The sequence below is a fragment of the Pelodiscus sinensis genome, chromosome 1 (assembly GCF_052426305.1).
Source record: "Pelodiscus sinensis isolate ZL-2025 chromosome 1, ASM5242630v1, whole genome shotgun sequence".
NCBI classification, from domain to species: Eukaryota; Metazoa; Chordata; order Testudines; family Trionychidae; genus Pelodiscus; species Pelodiscus sinensis.
Genome location: NC_143052.1, coordinates 85451345 through 85470051, shown reverse-complemented (window position 1 = coordinate 85470051; position 18707 = coordinate 85451345). Strand labels below are relative to the sequence as shown.

The 18707-nt window shown below is 41.1% G+C and overlaps 1 protein-coding gene across 10 annotated transcripts in view; it reads left to right on the top strand.

Moving 5' to 3' along the window:
• Positions 1-18707, top strand: part of ANKS1B (ankyrin repeat and sterile alpha motif domain containing 1B) — an 821971-nt gene that overhangs the window by 721707 nt on the left and 81557 nt on the right. For all 10 annotated transcript variants that reach the window (XM_075933985.2, XM_075933942.2, XM_075933974.2 and 7 more), the window contains one exon: positions 18578-18685. In XM_075933985.2, the coding sequence (XP_075790100.2) occupies positions 18578-18685 (108 nt within the window). The remainder of the gene's footprint in view (positions 1-18577; positions 18686-18707) is intronic.

The window sequence follows — 18707 nt, the reverse complement described above, 5'->3', positions numbered from 1 at the left end:
TCACTATTACCATGCATTCCAGCTATATTCACCTCTTGGACTAGATCCTGTACTCCTTATAGGATTATATCAGGAATTGCCTCTTTTCTTGTGGGTTTCAGGACTAACTGCTTGAAGCAGTCATTTAAACTGTCAAGAAACTTTATTTCTGCATCCTGTACTGTAGGTGACGTGTACCCAGTCAATATGGGGATAGTTGAAATCCCCTAATATTTTTAGGGGTTTTTTATGTTTATAGTTTCTCTAATCTCCCTTAGCATTTCACAGTCACTTTCACTATCCTGGTCAGGTGGTCTATAATAAGGATGTTAAGGACTAGTCGACTAGTCAACTATCTAATGAGCAAATGCTTATCAGATAATCTAGTCAACTAGAAGATTACCCTTCCCCTCTCTCCCCTCACCTCCCACTGCCTCTATCATAACGCCGCTGTGGTATTTCAAAGGGTAAGCTCCATGCAGCTCTGCTTTGAAACTGATCCTGGGCTCAGCTGTGTGATGCTGCCCCTTTGAAATTCCATCACAGCATTTCAAAGCAGCAGCGCCATGTGGAGCAAGGCCAGACCAAGCCATTCTGGCGCCCCGGGCAGACAGTTTAATTGCGCCCCAGGTTGGGGGAGGGCGCATGTGCGGCCCCGCACTTGCGCTGGCACATGGGGGAGGGCACATATGCGGCCCTGGCCCCACCCGGCACATGGGGGAGGGCGCGCGGAGCTGGCGGCGGCAGGACGCAGGCGGGCCGAGGCTGGCCATGCAGGGCTCCACGGTCACGGGGGGAAGGGCGCTGCTGGCCGGTGCTGCGGGGATTAACGCAGCCTCCGCCCCAGGTGGCCGCTGCAGGGTGGCCTCTGGGAGCTGCTGCAGTCCGCGATCCAGGAGCTGGGCGCGTGGCGCCTGATGGCAGTTATAAGGGGTGCTGCGCACCTCTTACAGCTGCCATCAGGCACCCCCCATAGGTTGGTGCCCCAGGCAGCTGCCCGGCTAGCCCATGCCTTAATCTGGCCCTGTGTGGAGCCCAAGGCCAGCGGGGTACTCTGAGTTCCCCACTGACCCCAGGCTCCATGAGCGCACTTCCGCTTTGAAATCCACAAGAGCGTCTGGCCCCGGTCTGCACATGGAGTTCCTCATTCCTCCTTGGAAATGCACAAGAGCCCTATAAGGGCTCTTGTGCATTTCCAAGGAGGAATGCAGAAGTGCCTATTGACTAGTCGAGTAGTCGATGGAAATTCCATCAACTGCTTGACTAGTAAATTAATCATTAGTTAACATACCTAGTCTATAATGTATTCCTTACCGCTATATTCATGTCATTAGAACATGGAATTATTGTCCATGCAGATACTATGGATTAGTTTGGTTCATTTAAGATTCTTACTTAATTTGATTCTATATTTTGTTTTAGATATGGTGCCACTCCCCCACCAGCACAACCTGTTCTGTCCTTCCAATATATTCTGTACTCTGATATTTCTGTGTCCCATTGGTTACACTCATTCCACCAAGTTTCTCTGATGACTATTATATCAATACCCTCATTCAAGATGAGGCACTCTCATTCACCCATCTTATTATTGACTTCTAGCCTGTGGTTTTGTTTTTTTCTTACTCTCCCTCAGTTTTGCCATTTCTCCCTTACTTATCTGTATTGTTCAGCTGGCTGTGATGGCAACATGAGATATAGGCTCAGATTAAATTGCTGAGCTAGGTGGGAGAGTGCAGAAAAGGGGAATAGACCAAGGACAACACTGCAGGGTGAAAAGGAACTTGGGTGGGCTGCTGAACTGAGTAGGAGAGAAAAAGTTTTAGAGAGAGAAAAGGTTAGCAGATGAGAGAGAAAGAACTGGAAACTGCAGAGATGGAGAGATTAATAGGTCTGAATTGGTAGGTTTGGCAGACAAAATATTATTTACTATGATTTACTGCATACATCTTATAGCTGTCACATCTAATATCTTTCAAATCTTTATTTTTACATTTAGTTGCACCAATGCCCAATGCTTCTTTAGTTATTTCTTAGCTGATTACTCTAATGATCTCCTTGTAGATCTTTCTGTTTCTTCTATGTTAATTCTTCAATCTCTTCGGTTTTCAGCTACTCGTTTATCATTGATCCCACAATTCCCATTTTAGCATCTTATTTCAGGGACATTTATTCGTTGCCTATGAAACTAGGTAATTAATTTAATGTTTTATTTTTAGCATTTAAAGCACTTCATACATAAACCAATTTATATATTCAGAATTTGTTATGTTTGTGATTTTTGGTTTACCCTGCATTCGTTTCCTTTGTTGTTTGCATGTCTTTGTCTTGTTCATTTGACACTGGTATGGTGGAAATTTCTGTCCTATGTGAGATCTCTTCATCTGAACCTCAGTTATTATATGTCCATAAAATAAGTTTGTTTTTCTGTTGTAATGCAGCTTATTCTTTGTGAGGTGTTATGTATTGTTGGCTATGTGCTATATAAATTCAGAATGAAGCATACAGAAATGTACTCGGTACACCCACAAACAAACCAAAACTTTTCTCTTTGTTCCCAGAGGTTAGATTTTAGCACTTCTATGAAACAGCTCTGAGCTAGAAGGGCATTCTGAGGTGGTGATGAGGAAATGAGAACACTAAGAATTCCACTTTGCTCCCCCATCCACTAGTATCACAACAACAGGTTTTGAACTGGAGTCTCTATGTCAATATCCAGAAGGTTATTCCATCTGAAAGCTAAAAGAGTTGAGTATGACTGTGGCTGTACCATGTTCACTTCTCTATCTTCTAAGTTAAACAAGGGAGATTGTTGCCCAGTTTGAGACTCGAGACCTTTATTTTGCAACCTGGATGTTTTATTTAAAAATATTCCATTGATATTACATCATAGACTAAATCTTCAAGCATGATACATTTAGCATATGATTTCAAACAATGTATATGGTACACTGTGATGATAGAATGTCCACTTGCCCCTCCAAAATTGATCATGTACTCTTGATTCACAGCAAGAGAAGATACTAAATCTAGAAATCTCAGTGGGAATGCTGGGACTTTGTAAAGGACAAAAGATACATACTAAAGTCAGAAAATATGAACTGTACATTAATTCTCTTAAGAAATGTATTAAATATTGAATGACTCCTTAAAAATCAGAAAATTAAACCTACAGCATGTCATAAGGGAGTTTAATGTGATACTTTTAAAAAGATATCTTAGTCTTCTTAAATATTTTTCAGTACTTGTACTTAAACAACTCTTTCACTGCAGTGCAGAAATTCTATTCTCTTACACTATTGAATCTCCATGACCTATCTGTAACAAAGAAAATATGAATGTAAGTCTAGTGTGGATATATTTTTGAACTCTACAATTACAGAAAGTGTATGTTACCACAGGAGCAGCAAGAGCTTCTGTGTCCATTTTCTCGGAGTGGGTTTAATTCCATTTTCTTGTACTGCACCCTAAATCTAAAAAAATTTATGGATAATTTAAATAAAAATAATGTAAACTGGATATGCCCATGAATAACTGAGTATTTGAAACTATACTTAATTAACAGTGTCTAGATTTAGCCTTATTTATGTATTCCATGACAGTTATTTAATATTATAGTTCACATCAGACATAAAATTTAACCCTAAATACACATGTAAATATGTCCCAAAAAGTTATATATCAGAATACTGAATGACTACCTAAATTACGTTATTATTTCATCATTTTAACTTAATGAAGTCTTTTTTTTCTTGTTATTCATACTGTCTCTGCACTTCTGATTCATTATTAATCATAGCTCATGTGGTGACTTGCTATAAAATGTTCATGACAGGTTGTTGGGGGTTTTTTTCTGTAGTGAGTTAATTTGATATGTACTGTAGCTTACACTTGTGGAGCAAAGATGTGAAAACCTGTTTGGCTTCTCAGAATATTGTTGATTAATATTCCCAGTGCTGTATATTCAACATATAAATTAATACTTTTTCCTTTCAGATGTATAGTTTCAAGCTCTAGCAAAGATTCATGTTCTGCTGCCTTGTCACAATAAATGCAGATCTGTAGCGGCATTATTTCCAGTCCAAAGACTGATTCTTTTGTGCTGTAGTAGGATTTGTAAACCAGGATTTTTTAGAGAAATGGGCTGAAATCAATTACATGAGATTTAATAAGAGAAATGTAAACTGATTGATGTAGGAAGCAACATATAGGAATGACTGTAGGGTTATAAACAGTAATATCAGAAGGCTTGATATGGGGAATGTGGTAGATATTGAATTGAACATGAGTTAACAATGTGGCACCCTAAAAAAGCTGATTCTGTGCATTTTCAGAGAAATACCTAAACTATAAGGCTATTTATTCTACTCTTATGACACATCTTAGGGCTTTGTTGGGTTCTTTCTTTAACAAAACGGTCACAATTACAGAAAATTCAGGGGAGATCAACCTAAATGAAAAAGTTTGAAAAATAAGAATGGTATCAGGAGAGGTTAGAGGTGATCTGAAAAGGAAAAGAAAATTGATCTTTAATCCTTTTATTCTCTCTATTTTATCATGTATAAATGTGGAAGTCTAAAAAAAGGGATTTTTTGCTGGAAGTAGCGGGTTTCTTTTTTTCATCTCTTTGTTTTATACATTAGAAATTCAGTCCTGTCTCGCCTGGAAGACTCTGATAACTGGAGAATTAGTGCAATAAGCATGCTCCATCTAGTGAAAACAAGACTGAAGGCAATTGCAGCTCTCTGCCAATATGTAGAGGGATGTTTATAAAGGAAATAATGGTTATTTTCATAACTCAATCGGAAGGTACAGTTGAGAAAATTTAGGTTAAATATATGGGGAAATGCTATAACTCCACCATAAGACTGGCAAGGCATTGGATCAAGGAAGTTTTATAAATTACAGTATTGGAGACTATATAGAACTACTTACTCATAAAGAATGATTTGGTAATAATCCTGGGCATGATTGTCTTCCCATCCTTGTGTCCTTCCTCCATGGGCCTCAATCCAACAATGAGAAGAGTGCCAACTGTCTAATCCTAGAAAACCAAATACCCTTGCTTTGATCCTATTCACTCCTTCCATTGCTCACTCTCCCCTATCCTCACACACACACACACATTTTCACTAGCCTGGAGAAGGGGGCTGGGGTGGGGAGGTGGTGAAGGTACTGGCTAAGGCTGTGAGCCTCAGGGTGGGACCAGAAATGAGGGGTTCAGGATGCAGGGGGCTCCTGGCTGGGGCAGAGGGTTGGGGTACAGGCTCTGGGTGGAGTTGAGTATAGGGGTATAGAGTACCGGAGGAGGCATAGGGGTATAGAGTACTGGTGTGGGGTGGAGCTAAGGGGTTTGGAATGTAGAAAGGGGTCTTGGTTGAGGCAGGAGGTAGCGGTGTGGAAGACAATGAGGGCTCTGGGCTGGGAGTGCAGGTTCCAGGGTGGGACCGGAAATGGGTTCTGTATGTGGGAGGAGGAGGGAGCTTGGAGCTAGGACAGGGTGATAGAGCGTGGAAGGGGTGAAGACTGCAACTGGGAATGCTGGCTCTGGTAATGAGGAGTTTGGGCTTTGTGGGGTGGCTCTGGGTTAGAATAAGTGGTTTTGAGTGCAGGAGGAGGCTCAAAACTGGGTCAAGGAGTTGGGGCATAGGAGGAGGATACAGATTCCAGGAAGGAGTTTTGCTGCAAGAGGGGCTCAGGGCTGGGCCAAGGATTGAGGGTGGGTTAGGGGACTCAGAGTCCAGGTGGGCCTACTTCATTCAGGTGGCTCCTGTGAACAGTGAAATGTCTCTCTGGTTCATAGGCAGTTCTTACACTGTCCCCGATGCAGGTGTAACCACCACCATGCAGATTTGAACCTGGGATCTCTGAAGCGGCGTATAGGAGCCTCTATTTTCGGAGGGTATGTCTACACTACCCCGCTAGTTCGAACTAGCGGGGTAATGTATGCATACCGCACTTGCTAATGAAGCCCGGGATTTGAATTTCCCGGGCTTCATTAGCATAAGCGGGGAGCCGCCATTTTTAAATCCCCGCTGCTTCGAACCCCGTGTAGCGCGGCTACACGGGGCTCGAACTAGGTAGTTCGGACTAGGGTCCTATTCCGAACTACCGGTACTCCTCGTGAAACGAGGTGTACCGGTAGTTCGGAATAGGCACCCTAGTCCGAACTACCTAGTTCGAGCCCCGTGTAGCCGCGCTACACGGGGTTCGAAGCAGCGGGGATTTAAAAATGGCGGCTCCCCGCTTATGCTAATGAAGCCCGGGAAATTCAAATCCCGGGCTTCATTAGCAAGTGCGGTATGCATACATTACCCTCCTAGTTCGAACTAGGAGGGTAGTGTAGACATACCCTGAGCTAAAAGCCAGCTGGCTCCCAGCCCATGCTGTAGAGGTCTTAACTGTTGCTGTGGTCTAGGTACCACTTGCATTGCTCAGTAACCACACTAGGGCTACGTCTAGACTACATGGCTCCATCAATGGAGCTATGTAAAATAGTTTATTTAGCATAGTCAAAGAAGCGGGGATTTAAATAATCCCTGCTTCGTTAAAATTAAAATGGCCACTGCACTGTGCTGACGATCAGCTGATCCGGCACAGCGCGGCAGTCTAGACATGGCACGGTCAACAAAAGAAGACTTTGTCGACTGCTCCAATATGCCTCGTGATTATTTAAATCCCTGCATCTTTGACTATGCCGAATAAACTATTTTACATAGCTCCGTTGACGGAGCCATGTAGTCTAGACGTAACCTAGGTGTGTGGGTTACACAGGCACCACCCCACACTTCCCATTGGCCTGGGTTACCAGTCATTGGAAGCTGCAGAGCCGGTGCTTGAAGCGGAGGCAGTGTGCACAGCTCCTGTGGCTGCCCCTACATCCAAGAGCCAGAGGGACATGTGCAGTTCCCATGTGGGAAGCCTACTAGGTCTGTGCCAACCAGACATTTAACTGCCTGTTCAGCAGTGCTCAGTAGAGCCACCAGGTCCCTTTTCAACTGGGTGTTCCAGCTGAAATCCTAGGCCCACTGCAGCCTATGAAGCGCTCTTCAGATCCAGAAATCAAACCATACGGAGCTCATTGCAGAATTAACATAATGGATTTGATTCTTCTGTGAGGAAAGATTGGGGCCAGCCTCCCTGCCAGTGTCCTTCTTCCTGGAACTTTGCTCTCAGGATCTGCACAGGGTGAGAAGTAGGAAGTGACTGGGCCTAAAGTGAGGAACAAAACATGCGTACCATTCTCACACCAGCTTCATAGAGATGAGAGTTATCCCCATTTAAGAGGTTTTTTTTCCAGAGACCTCTGAAAAAGATCCCAAAAATGAGCACAGGGCGGGGGAGAGCGGACAGAAAGATTGTTACATCATTCCACAATAACAGCCCATTGCAGTAACATTTTATAAAAGAAAATGGGTCTGGAAATGATTGAAAGGGAAGCTTTCCCATGATAACCCATGAATTTGTGATTTTGGCTTAGATAGAAATACTCCAAGAAAAGCCCTTCTTAGAGTATGTCTCCACTACACGCTTATTTCATAATAAGCTATTCCAGAATAGTCATTCCAAAATAGCACATCTACACTGCAGGGAAGCCTCAAAATTAGTCCAAAGTAGGCTTCCCTAATGTAGACATGCTATCTTGATTTAGAGCCCCAGGAGGCACTGGGGAGGAATAACTTAGAATGGCCCTGATGAGGGGCTATTTCAAAATAGCAGCAGTGGAGCATCTACACACACCTTTTTTCGAAATAGCTATTTTGGAAGAGGTGTTATTCCTCATAGAATGAGGTTTACAGATTTCGGAATAAGCCGTCCATTATTTCAAAATTATTTTGAAATAACGGGATGGCTGTGTAGACACTCACATTATTTTGAAATAACGCTAGTTATCTCAAAATAACGATGCAGCATGGACACACCCTCACTGTGTGTCTTCCAGAACTTAGCAGCACAAGAAAATGCAAAAGGCATATATGTAAAATTTTTCAAAATTAAAAGATATAGTTTCATAGGGACAGCCAAAGATTTGGGGTACTTTTACGTTTTAATTACCCAAAGAGGTTAGCTCAGCCTTAATTGTAAGTCACAATCAGTCTCCCGTTTTGAAAATACTTCAGTAAGTTCTGAATAGTTTCTTCCCAATTTGCTTCCCGACCAAAACTGTTTTGCTTACACCATGCTAATGTTGAATGTTTAATGAAGAAATCTGCATAAGATGTGTATGATTTTAATGGCCATATGATTTCAGTTTATCTCAAATCGTGCAGGCCATAAATCTGTTATTTGTCATGTTACTTGGAGCTACCGGGGAGACCTTTCATTAGCTATTGAGGGATGAATATTTTTCGCCATTTTATTTGTATCCATTCGTAACCCCTCTGGCTCTGAGAATGTTCCTGCCTGCGCTCACCTCGAGGCATGAAAGGAAAAGATATTTTGAGAAATGCTTTCACTGTCCCCTCACTGCCCCTGGTGGAGTTAATCCAACTATCCTGCTGTGCTCACCGAGTCTGTTTTCTCCCACCCGCAGTGCTTCCTGCTCACAAAGTCAGAGTCGAAGTACAGCATGATGCCAGCCTGTGATGTATGAAATTAACTGGTAGTGATGATCATTGTCTTTCAAGCTAGTTACTTCCTGTAGTTCAGCCGATTTTCTAAGAACACTTCTGTGATACTTTGGGGTAGATGTGAGGATGATACTGGCCCTCTTCTTTTCACTGTGACTTCCCTATGTTGGCATATTGCCATTGTTGAGGATTATTCTTTTTTCAAAATATACAAACAAGTATCACATGTTTATTTTTAAGCTCTTCCTTTGTAAAGTGACTACACTTACAGTATAATATTAATTCAGTGTTTGATCAAATATTGAATTCAGAGACTTAGGTTAGGATGAGTAACAATGACAAGTTCTTGGACAAACATGACACTTGTTTTTTTATTCTCTGCACATCACAGCCTAACACAAAACAGCCTGAATGTAGATTAAAGTTATCTTCACTGAGAAGTTTTGCTTGCGTAAAGCATGCAAAGTTTGGGCCCATACTGTTAAGCTTAGTTTGGTTCACAGACAAGATCATTTACTGCATTGAAAATTCTCAAATATAATAATCATTTGATTTTCAATCATACAGCTGTCTGACATGTAAATGTACCCACAAATGGAAGCTACCTCTCCTAAATAAAATGTTTCTCAAAAGCCTTTATTCTGATTATTAATAAAATTTGTAATGTCTGATATTTGACTTTTGTTGTGCTCATTGAAGATGGCATTTATAGTGATTTGTGAGATGTCCGAATGTTGATAGTATGCATTAAAATTTTAATGTTAGGAGGTGGTATTCAACACTATATTGTATTTTTTATTATGTTTAATTACCATTTTTACCATGATATACAATTGTATGAGGTAAAAACAAACTTACGTAATCACATTTCTATTTTAATATATTTTCACTATAAAATGTTACTATCTGATCTTAAAAAATAATTATTTTTGTTCTGTGTGTATTACGTGTCTTTTTATTACAACTGTGAACTACAGAAAGTTGCAATTTTTGTATCGGATGCCAAATTATTATTTTCTCCCTTTGATGTTCATTGGAATGATTAGCATCAGTATAAAATAATTTTGGTACTTGTAATATATAATTCTATTTAGTAATTCAGACACCACTTATTAATAGAACACTCTCTTTCCTTTTACCTGGAATCAATAAGAATTATGTAGGACAGTGGTGGGCAACCTGCAGGCCCACCTTCGGCCAGTGGACCCTCTGGCTTCCCTCCTTTCCTGCGTGCCTCTCACGCACTTGGGCACCAAAGCCCTGCACTTCCTACTCCTACTCCTCCCTCACAGCACTTTCAGAGGAGCCACGAATCACCTGATTTGCGCTCCATCCCTGCTCCTAACTCTCCCTCCCAGAGCTGGAATGCCTTGATCAGCTGTTCATGGCTCTTCAAGCTCTGGGATGGAGGGGAAGGAGCAAGGATGAAGTGCAAATCAGGCAATTCCCGGCTCCTCCAAACATGCTGGGTGGGAGGGGGAGGAATAAGAAGTGAGGACTCCAATGTCCTAGTGTGGAAGAGGTGAGTGTGGGAAGGGGGCAGACAGGGGGACTGTGGGGTCACGTACAGGCTGCTGTGGCACGCTAAAGCAGTGTTTCTCAAAGTGGTCCATGAAACCACACTGAGAAACCTGTTAACTGGCTTCTCTGGTGTGTTTATTTACCAGCTTCATAGCCACAGAGCTCCCGTTGGCTCCGGTTCCCGGTTTGCAGCCAAGGGGAGCTGCGGGAAGCAGCAAATGGCAAAACAGAGCCAATGGGAACTGCGAGGCTCAGTGGCTGCTGAGCCGGTAAATAAACAAACCACAGCAGCCAGTCAGCAGGTTTCTCAGAGTGGTTTTGCGGACCACTTTGAGAAACACTGCACCTAGGTGAAGGAAGGCCACCCGTGCTGCCTACTCACGATTTGTGGCTCCCTGTCGCTGGTGTAGGATTGGCTACATTGCCAGTGACATGAATTATGCTTTAGGTGAACTGTTATACAAATAATACTGCAAGGTAAAATGGGGTAGGTAGCTCTTTGTGCAAGCCCTACCTTAGGGGTAGGCCAGAAGAGATTCTCCAGATCCATGAACTTTTCTACTCTGCACATGCAGATCTGAGTGGATGCAGCCACTATTTCAATTCTCAGGCACAAACAGAAGTCAGTGAGAGGGATTAGTGACATAGTAATCCCACGCTCTAGTACTGAGTGGGAGCTGGAGTTCACCTGCATAACGGCACCCACTCCACCCACACGGAGCCTGAATAATATGCCTTTGTGAGGATGGGAGAAGTGCATTTCTCTGTTTGTGTCTATAACCCGTTCATCATTAAGAGCAGTTTAAATAGAATGATAAATCGTTTTTGGCTTTGTGTCTCTGAATCAACCAAGTTGATTGTGATTGTAATAATTCTGGGATAGAAATGATATTCAATATCCCATATTATTTGCAAACCTCAGATAAAATAAAAGTTACTTTACACACATACACACACACAAACCTTTGTGTGTGTGTTTCTTACATCTGTGGTTTACCAAACTATTAAATCAAGATGTTTAAAAAAGTCCATGAATGTGTTAATTAAAAACTAAAGTTAAAGTTGTTCGGTACGTATGAATCAATGTGTAGACTGAGACCAGTTATAAGGGGATATAGTAAAAGTCTTTAATGACCAGGTCTGATTTAATAGAGATTAGGAGAAGACAATGATAAAGAAATGAAACTAATAATTTTCATTGTGACATTAAGGATCATCAGTTGCAAGCATAACATCAGTATTATTTTTATATAGAGCTGAAAAATATGAAGCTCTTACAGTCTCATATTTTTCTTAAGCCTCATCTGATCCTGCCATTAAAATTAATGAAAATTTTGAAATGGGGTTGATGGCAGGATGAGTCCTAGGGAACATACTGAAGATTTTTCATTGGTTTTCCAATGGCAAAACTTCCGGTAACTTCAGTGACACAGGATAATGCTCAGGTTCCCTAAAATAAACCTAGGATGCCTGAATCTGATTCTGCTTTACACTGATTATAAAACAGTGCAACTCCACTGATTTCAGTGGGCATATTTCTCATTTACACCAGCACAGATGATACCAGAATCAGGACTCATAATTCCATATACTTAAAGAAGACATAAGCCTGTTGGCCTTCCAGAACCCCTAGAAGGCAGTTCTGCCACTAAGTTATACGAAAAACTTAAAAAACAACAAATAGTCTGGTAGCACTTTAAAGACTAACCAGACATGTAGATGGTATCATGAGCTTTCATGGGCACAACCCACTTCTTCAGATGAGTGCTACTAGACTGTTTGTTGTGTTTTAAGTTTTTCCTGTTACAGACTAACTTGGCTACCCTTCTGAAACTAAGTTATATGTGAGCCTTATTTTTTCCAGGTAGATTATTTATCTCATTTCTTCATGACTGACTTATAGAAAGAGAATTTATTAGACAACCATCTGTCTGTGTAGAATGTTGTTGTTACCAAGACAACTTGACATCTGTTTCCAAATGGTTAATATATACAGTAGGATAATAATGACACATATCCTGTATCACTTATAAGCCAGTCTCTTACCAGCTTGATGTGCATGGAAGTAATGACTTCTGTTGAAACAAGGGCATCCAGAAATGTTGTCTTGTGTCCATCTATGTTGCAACAGCTCTTTTACTTCAAGATTTCAGCAGACCAGAGTATTCCTTTCTTAAATGCATACATGATACATGCATACAAGGATCCTTCTACTGCATTTAGCATGCAAAGGATCCCCTGATGTTTTGGAGTAGGGGTTGTGTGTAGGATGGGGAAGAATAAGCAACTGCCACTCTGCAATACTATCCCTTTCAGGCTGGTTGGATTCCTGAGTAAAAAGGTGACTGGGAATTAGCACAGCATGGAGCTATAGGAATTTGCATTCTCTGTGGCTGTTCCTGAGGAGATACAGGAGCATGCAGATTTCTTTTCTCTGCCACCATATTTCTAAGAGGGAGAGAGGGCCAGCTGAGAGAATTCCTTGAATTTCCATGTATCTAACTGGTCCCTTCTTCCCTTCTTCACCTGTTCCTAGGATTCCTGGGGTTGAAATGTCTCACTCTATGCAAATCCTAAGGGCCTCAGACAGCAGCCCCTTAAGGAAAGAATGTTTAACAAGAAACCTTGCAAACTGAACATCTGTTTTTCCCTGTGTTTCTAATTCCCTGCAGCAAGTTTTCAGCATGACAGAGCAGTGAGGCCCAGTGTAATTTTATCAGCATTGCTTTATGTTTATATATGTACCGAAACTGTTGTTCAAAGTTTAACAGTTCGGCCATCTTTACTTGTCAGTAAAATGAAAGTGATTTGCCCATGCAATGGATACCAACTTTCAGCCTACGGCCAAGTTTTTTGGGTAAATTATATATCAGGAAAGCCCAATTTGTGCACTGGCAGGACTGCTATACCTCAGTTTCTTACCATTTTTCTTTAGGAAACACTGCTGTATTATTACTTCTGCCTTGTCAGACACCGTTATGACATGAATCCTGTGCTACAATGTTTTAAAATATATCCTAAAATACACGCTAGAGGAATATAAATGCTTTAAATTTTAAAAATATAAAATATATTTTAATACTTTAAGTGCCTAAAGTTCCGCTGTGTATAAGGGGTTATCACACATATTCAGAAACTGTTATGTCTCAGTGCTCTAATGGTTTACTAAGATGACTCGAGTTTGCCACAAGCAATTACAACCAAGCCTGGTTTTAACTATATTTGAAAATAGATACAAATACAATTACTGTACAAGTCCCAGTGTGGACAAGGCCTGATTTTCAGGGTTTGGCAGATAATTTTCTTTACAACGCCAGTGAGATGTAGAATGTTGTAACATAGTTTGTACTTAATCCATACCATGGGATGATCATGTCTGGAAAATTATCAAGGTATTTTCTTGGGGGTTCATTTTATGACAGGAGTTCTGTTATCCAGGCTGTGCAATTTGTAGATGTCTAACTTTTCCAAGTCCTTATAATACTAAACCCTGTACCCATCACCCAGCCACATAAGAGCATCTCCAGGGAAGACGTAAGGAAGGAATCATTTATACATGCCTTCAACTGCCAAACTGATTCCATGGGTATGGATTGAAAGCTAATTCATGTTTACATTTCCAGGACTCCTTTTTAGACCCTCGTGACTCCACATTGGCTGATTTTTGTTCCCTGAATTCTTCCTTTTCACAAAAATTGTAGCCTTGAGAGTTTCAAAAACACCTTTTGCTGCAGGATATGGGGGTTCTGGACACTTAATTCTGGTGGTGTTTGGTATTATCCAACCAGGGGCCACATTGTGAGGCAGGGGAAGAGTGAAGATACTCAATTTATTATCTGCACACAATCCCAGAAAGCATATGGTTTCACCTAAAGTGATCAGCAGTAAAATAGTTAAGTGTTGAATTTCAGTTGGAGTTTCAGATGTTTATCTGCAGGCTCAGGAAGACAGCACCTGATTGGTTCATCCATGCAAGGGTTCACATGTACAAGGTTTCCTTTACAACCTTAAGGCCTTAGAAACATATTTTTAATTAAATGAAGCTTACATTCTGGAGGAACTGATGTTGCCACTAGTAAAATGCTAATAGTATTCTGAGCTTTGTTTACTCCATTTCCTCTTAACTGAGTCAGTCTCCAGCCTCCTTGCAGTACTGCTGCCCTGTGAGTAGGTGCCTGTTTCAAGCCATTCCAAAATGAAGTCAACACACTATGTAGAATAAAAACCCATCCCTTTTCTAGGGGTTGGATTTATTAATAAATAAAAAGCAACATAGTATTCTTTTCAAGCCCGCTACCAAGGATTGAATGTTCTTAGGGTCTGGACTGGAGAAATGTTCCCACCTATTTGAGATCTGCATGGGGTAAAGAGCTAGCTACCTGACTCAGGGTATGTCTACACTACCCCCCTAGTTCGAACTAGGAGGGTAATGTAGGCATACCGCACTTGCAAATGAAGCCCGGGATTTGAATTTCCCGGGCTTCATTTGCATAAGCGGGGCGCCGTCATTTTTAAAACCCCGCTGGTTCGAACCCCGTGCAGCGCGGCTACACGGGGCACGAACTAGGAAGCCTAGTTCGAACTACCTAGTTCGTGCCCCGTGTAGCCGCGCTGCACGGGGTTCGAACCAGCGGGGTTTTAAAAATGGCGGCGCCCCGCTTATGCAAATGAAGCCCGGGAAATTCAAATCCCGGGCTTCATTTGCAAGTGCGGTATGCCTACATTACCCCGCTAGTTCGAACTAGCGGGGTAGTGTAGACATACCCTCAGTGAATCAGCAGAACCCACTTATCCTTTTTCCAGCAGGATCAATACCTGCTCACAAGGTGAGATGCTTCAGGCATACTGACAACCCTATTAAACTGTTCCTGCATAATGTTCACCAGATTTCATAATTTTTCAGGATTTGTTTTCTTGAATTCTGTTAGCCTTTGTAGTCCTCCAAAGAAGCTTTAGTCTGACCAAAAGTGGAGAGGATTATAAAAGCATGCCATTAGATCACATTATTTAATCAGAAAATGACAGATTGGGTGGAAAAATTCTTGTGTAAGTTTATGCCAATTGCAGCAGACATAATTTTATATGTATGTAGTCCCCAGGCAGTTATCAGGATACATATGTGTGTGTGTGTTTTCACATCTGTCGGCAAAATCAGAAATCCAGATGCAAAATATTAGTCATATTTTGTGAATTTGTGACATTCCTTCATGGAATGACTAGAGAATATGGAGACATAAATATAATATTACTTTACCTCTGTGCTTATATTTTTCTTTTGATAAATGTCTAGCTGCACTCTTCTTGTAATTATATTATAATACAATTACAATATGACAATTCAAATATTACAAAGCGCTAATTTAGCTACAACTAAATCATGAGTGGTGTGGAGAAGGTGAATAAAGAAAAGTGATTTACTTGTTCCCATAATATAAGAACTAGAGGACACCAAATGAAATTAATGGGTAGCAGGTTTAAAATTAATAAAAGAAAGTTCTTCACACAGAGCACAGTCAACCTGTGGAACTCCTTGCCAGAGGAAGCTAGGATTACAACAGAGTTTAAAAAAGAGTTAGATAAATTCATGGAGGTTAGGTCCATAAAAGCCTATTAGCCAGAGGGTAAGGAATGGTGCCTCTGGCCTCTTTGTCAAAGTCTGGAGAAGGATGACTGGGGACAATTTGCTTGATCATGTCCATCTCGTCTGGGGCACCTGGCACTGGCCACTGTCGGCAGGCAGGATACTGGGCTAGATGGACCTTTGGTCTGACCCAGTATGGCCATTCTTATGTTCTTATTATACCACCAAGTATAAGCAAACTCACTACACTGGCAGATATGCTTAATCTAAAAATGTGGTAGAGGCGTGCAACTCTTTTGTGACATGTATGTTTGTCATCAAAGAAAAAGTCATATCATACACATGATCTTTTGTCTCTGATAAAAAAAATTAGGCTATGCAATGCCTTAAGCTACTGGAGCAGTGTCATGACACAAGCTATACGATTTATCACAGCCAAACTGCAAAAACTCGTTTCATGCCATGTATGAAATATGTTAAATCTTTACTGCATAATGCTATATTGCATAACAACTATAGAGATGCTATTAATTGACAGTAGAAATCAATATTTGTCTATCAGTGTTACCTGATTTTGGAAATATTGAAGGGCACTAGATTTCTGTGTGCACCAAGTAAGTATAAATCTCTTACGTGTGAAATATCAGGATGCTTGTAATATTACACTGCCTTAGGCCTCATTCCCTTATAAACTATTCATCCATATTTTTGATATTTGACATTTTTGCTAAATACTGAAGGAATAACCTAACACAGAACAATTTTTGAGATCAACTTTTGAAGTCTCTTCTTATAATTCAAATGTATAAGGGTTTCAGATAATATTTCCTGTTAGGAAGATGATCACTGAAACCCCAAGTAAGACAATTACGAGGAATCTCATAAGGCATTTCGAGGGCAAAAACAAAGCCTTTTTCATTAACAAAATGGTTAGCTCCTAATCTGTGATTAGATTTTCCTGTTGGCCGAATATAATGTTTCTGTAAAATGCATTGTCAAATCCTTCCACATCCAGATTGATGGGAATATTCAATTTTCGTGAAAGAATAAAATGTGAAACAGGTTTAGTGGCACACCTGCTACTCTGAGACTGGTGTGGTTTTTAGATTAGGCCCACTCTTTCCAAAAGAGCATAATTATTTGGAGATCCACCTCCAGTTCCATGGGACTCATTCCTCTTCTATCTTGGTGTTCATTAGTTGCAGGAAGCTACAGGAAAAGAAAGTGACACACAAGTCATTCCTGTTCTGATTTATTAATTAGTGATCCTGCTAATGTTTCTTAGTCATCAGTTTCACTGGTCATGTGGAGAAAGGCAATTTCTCAGATTCCATGGGATTAGTCCTAGCAAAGTTTTGAATATCGAGACAGAGACTTTGAACTAGACTTTTCATTCAACAGAGACCAGAGCACTGGAGTTCTGTTCAGAGTGACCTATTGGGCTACACAAATAATCTGCTACATTTTTAGTCCAATGTGAGCATTTGGGGATGTTTTGGCCTCATTCCTAGACAGAACATCTTAACAGTCAGAGGACAATGCCCTCAGTAAGGGAAGATGCTCTCTCTTCCTGCAACATGACCAGAGTAAATTCATTGGATGAGATTTAACATGGAGCAGTTTCTCGGGTTGTTCTTCATGCCTAGACATTGAAAAAGATGGTAATCCATAGAAATGTAGGGCTGGAAGGGATCTTGAGACATCATCTAATCCAAGGGTGCAGAACTTCCAGCCCACAGGCTGCATGCAGTTCATCACCAGATGGTTTGTTTACCTGAGTGTCCACAGGCACAGAGCCCTCCAGGTCCCAGTGACCACAGTTTGCCAGTCCTGGCCAATAGGAGCTGTGGGAAGCAGTGGCCTGACCTGCACTGCTTCCTGCAGTAATTTCATCCCACACCTACTTTTCCCTAGTTTGCCTTTGAGAGTATTATGTGGGATTTGTGTCAAAAGGCTTACTAAAATTAACATACATCCCGTCCACAGCTTGTCCCTCTCCCTCATCCATTAGGCATATAACCCTGTCAGAGAAGGAAATTAGGTTGGTTAGGCATGAGTTCTTGACAAATCTGTGTTGGCTATTACTTATCATACCATTACCCTTTAAGTGCTTACAAACTGATTATTAAATAATTTGTTCCACTATTTTTTTCAAGTGCTAAAGTTAGGCTGATGAGGCTATAGTTGTCTGGGTCCTCTTTGTTCCCCTTTTTAAAGACAGGATCTGTGTTTGCCCTCCTGCAGTCTTCTGAAATTTTCCCATCTTGGCACTGTTTACATTTGATGTAAAGTAAGTGCAGACCTGAGTGTCACCTACATACTGCTGGCATCTCAGCCTATTTTGTCTCACTGATTTCCTATATATCTTGAATAATATGAAGATAATAAGCTTGTGGGACTTTGCAGGGAGGCCTGCTGTGGAGGAAAAGCTACTCACACTTTTCTAGCACCTTTATACCTCCATTTCAGGTGCTCCCTTTATTCTCCATTGCTCACTCTTGTCTGCATTCCTATCATTTCTTCCCCAATCTTTACTTGCTGGTTTTATTTTATTTTTTTCTGTTGCTACTGTTCCATGTGGAATTCAGTCTATAATTCTCTGTTTTCTTTTATTTCTCTCTCATTTCTACTCTGCTGTTCTTGTTTTCGCTTTCCATAACTGTACTTGCGTGGGGTTTTCCCCATTCTATACCATTCTCTCCTCTTTTTACTCTCTGCATCCTCCCCTCTGACCTGAAGCACTCTCTGCTAATCTTTGTACACCTCCCACTGCTTGTGTGCTCTCACTCTCTCTCTCTCATGCTCTCTCTCTTGTACCAGGGCAGAGTACTTATTTATTAAGAAGTTGATAAAAAAGGTTTTGTTTCTGACTGGTTGTTTAATGATTTTAATGAATTTTCTTACCTGAGTGCTTTTTTCCCCCCAGGTTTTAAAAATCAGCTTGGTTGGCCACAGGAAACGCATTTTGGCATCTCTGGGAGACAGGCTTCACGAAGACCCTCCTCAGAAACCACCAAGGTCAATAACCCTCAGGGTAAGTTCCTGGCAAATTTGAT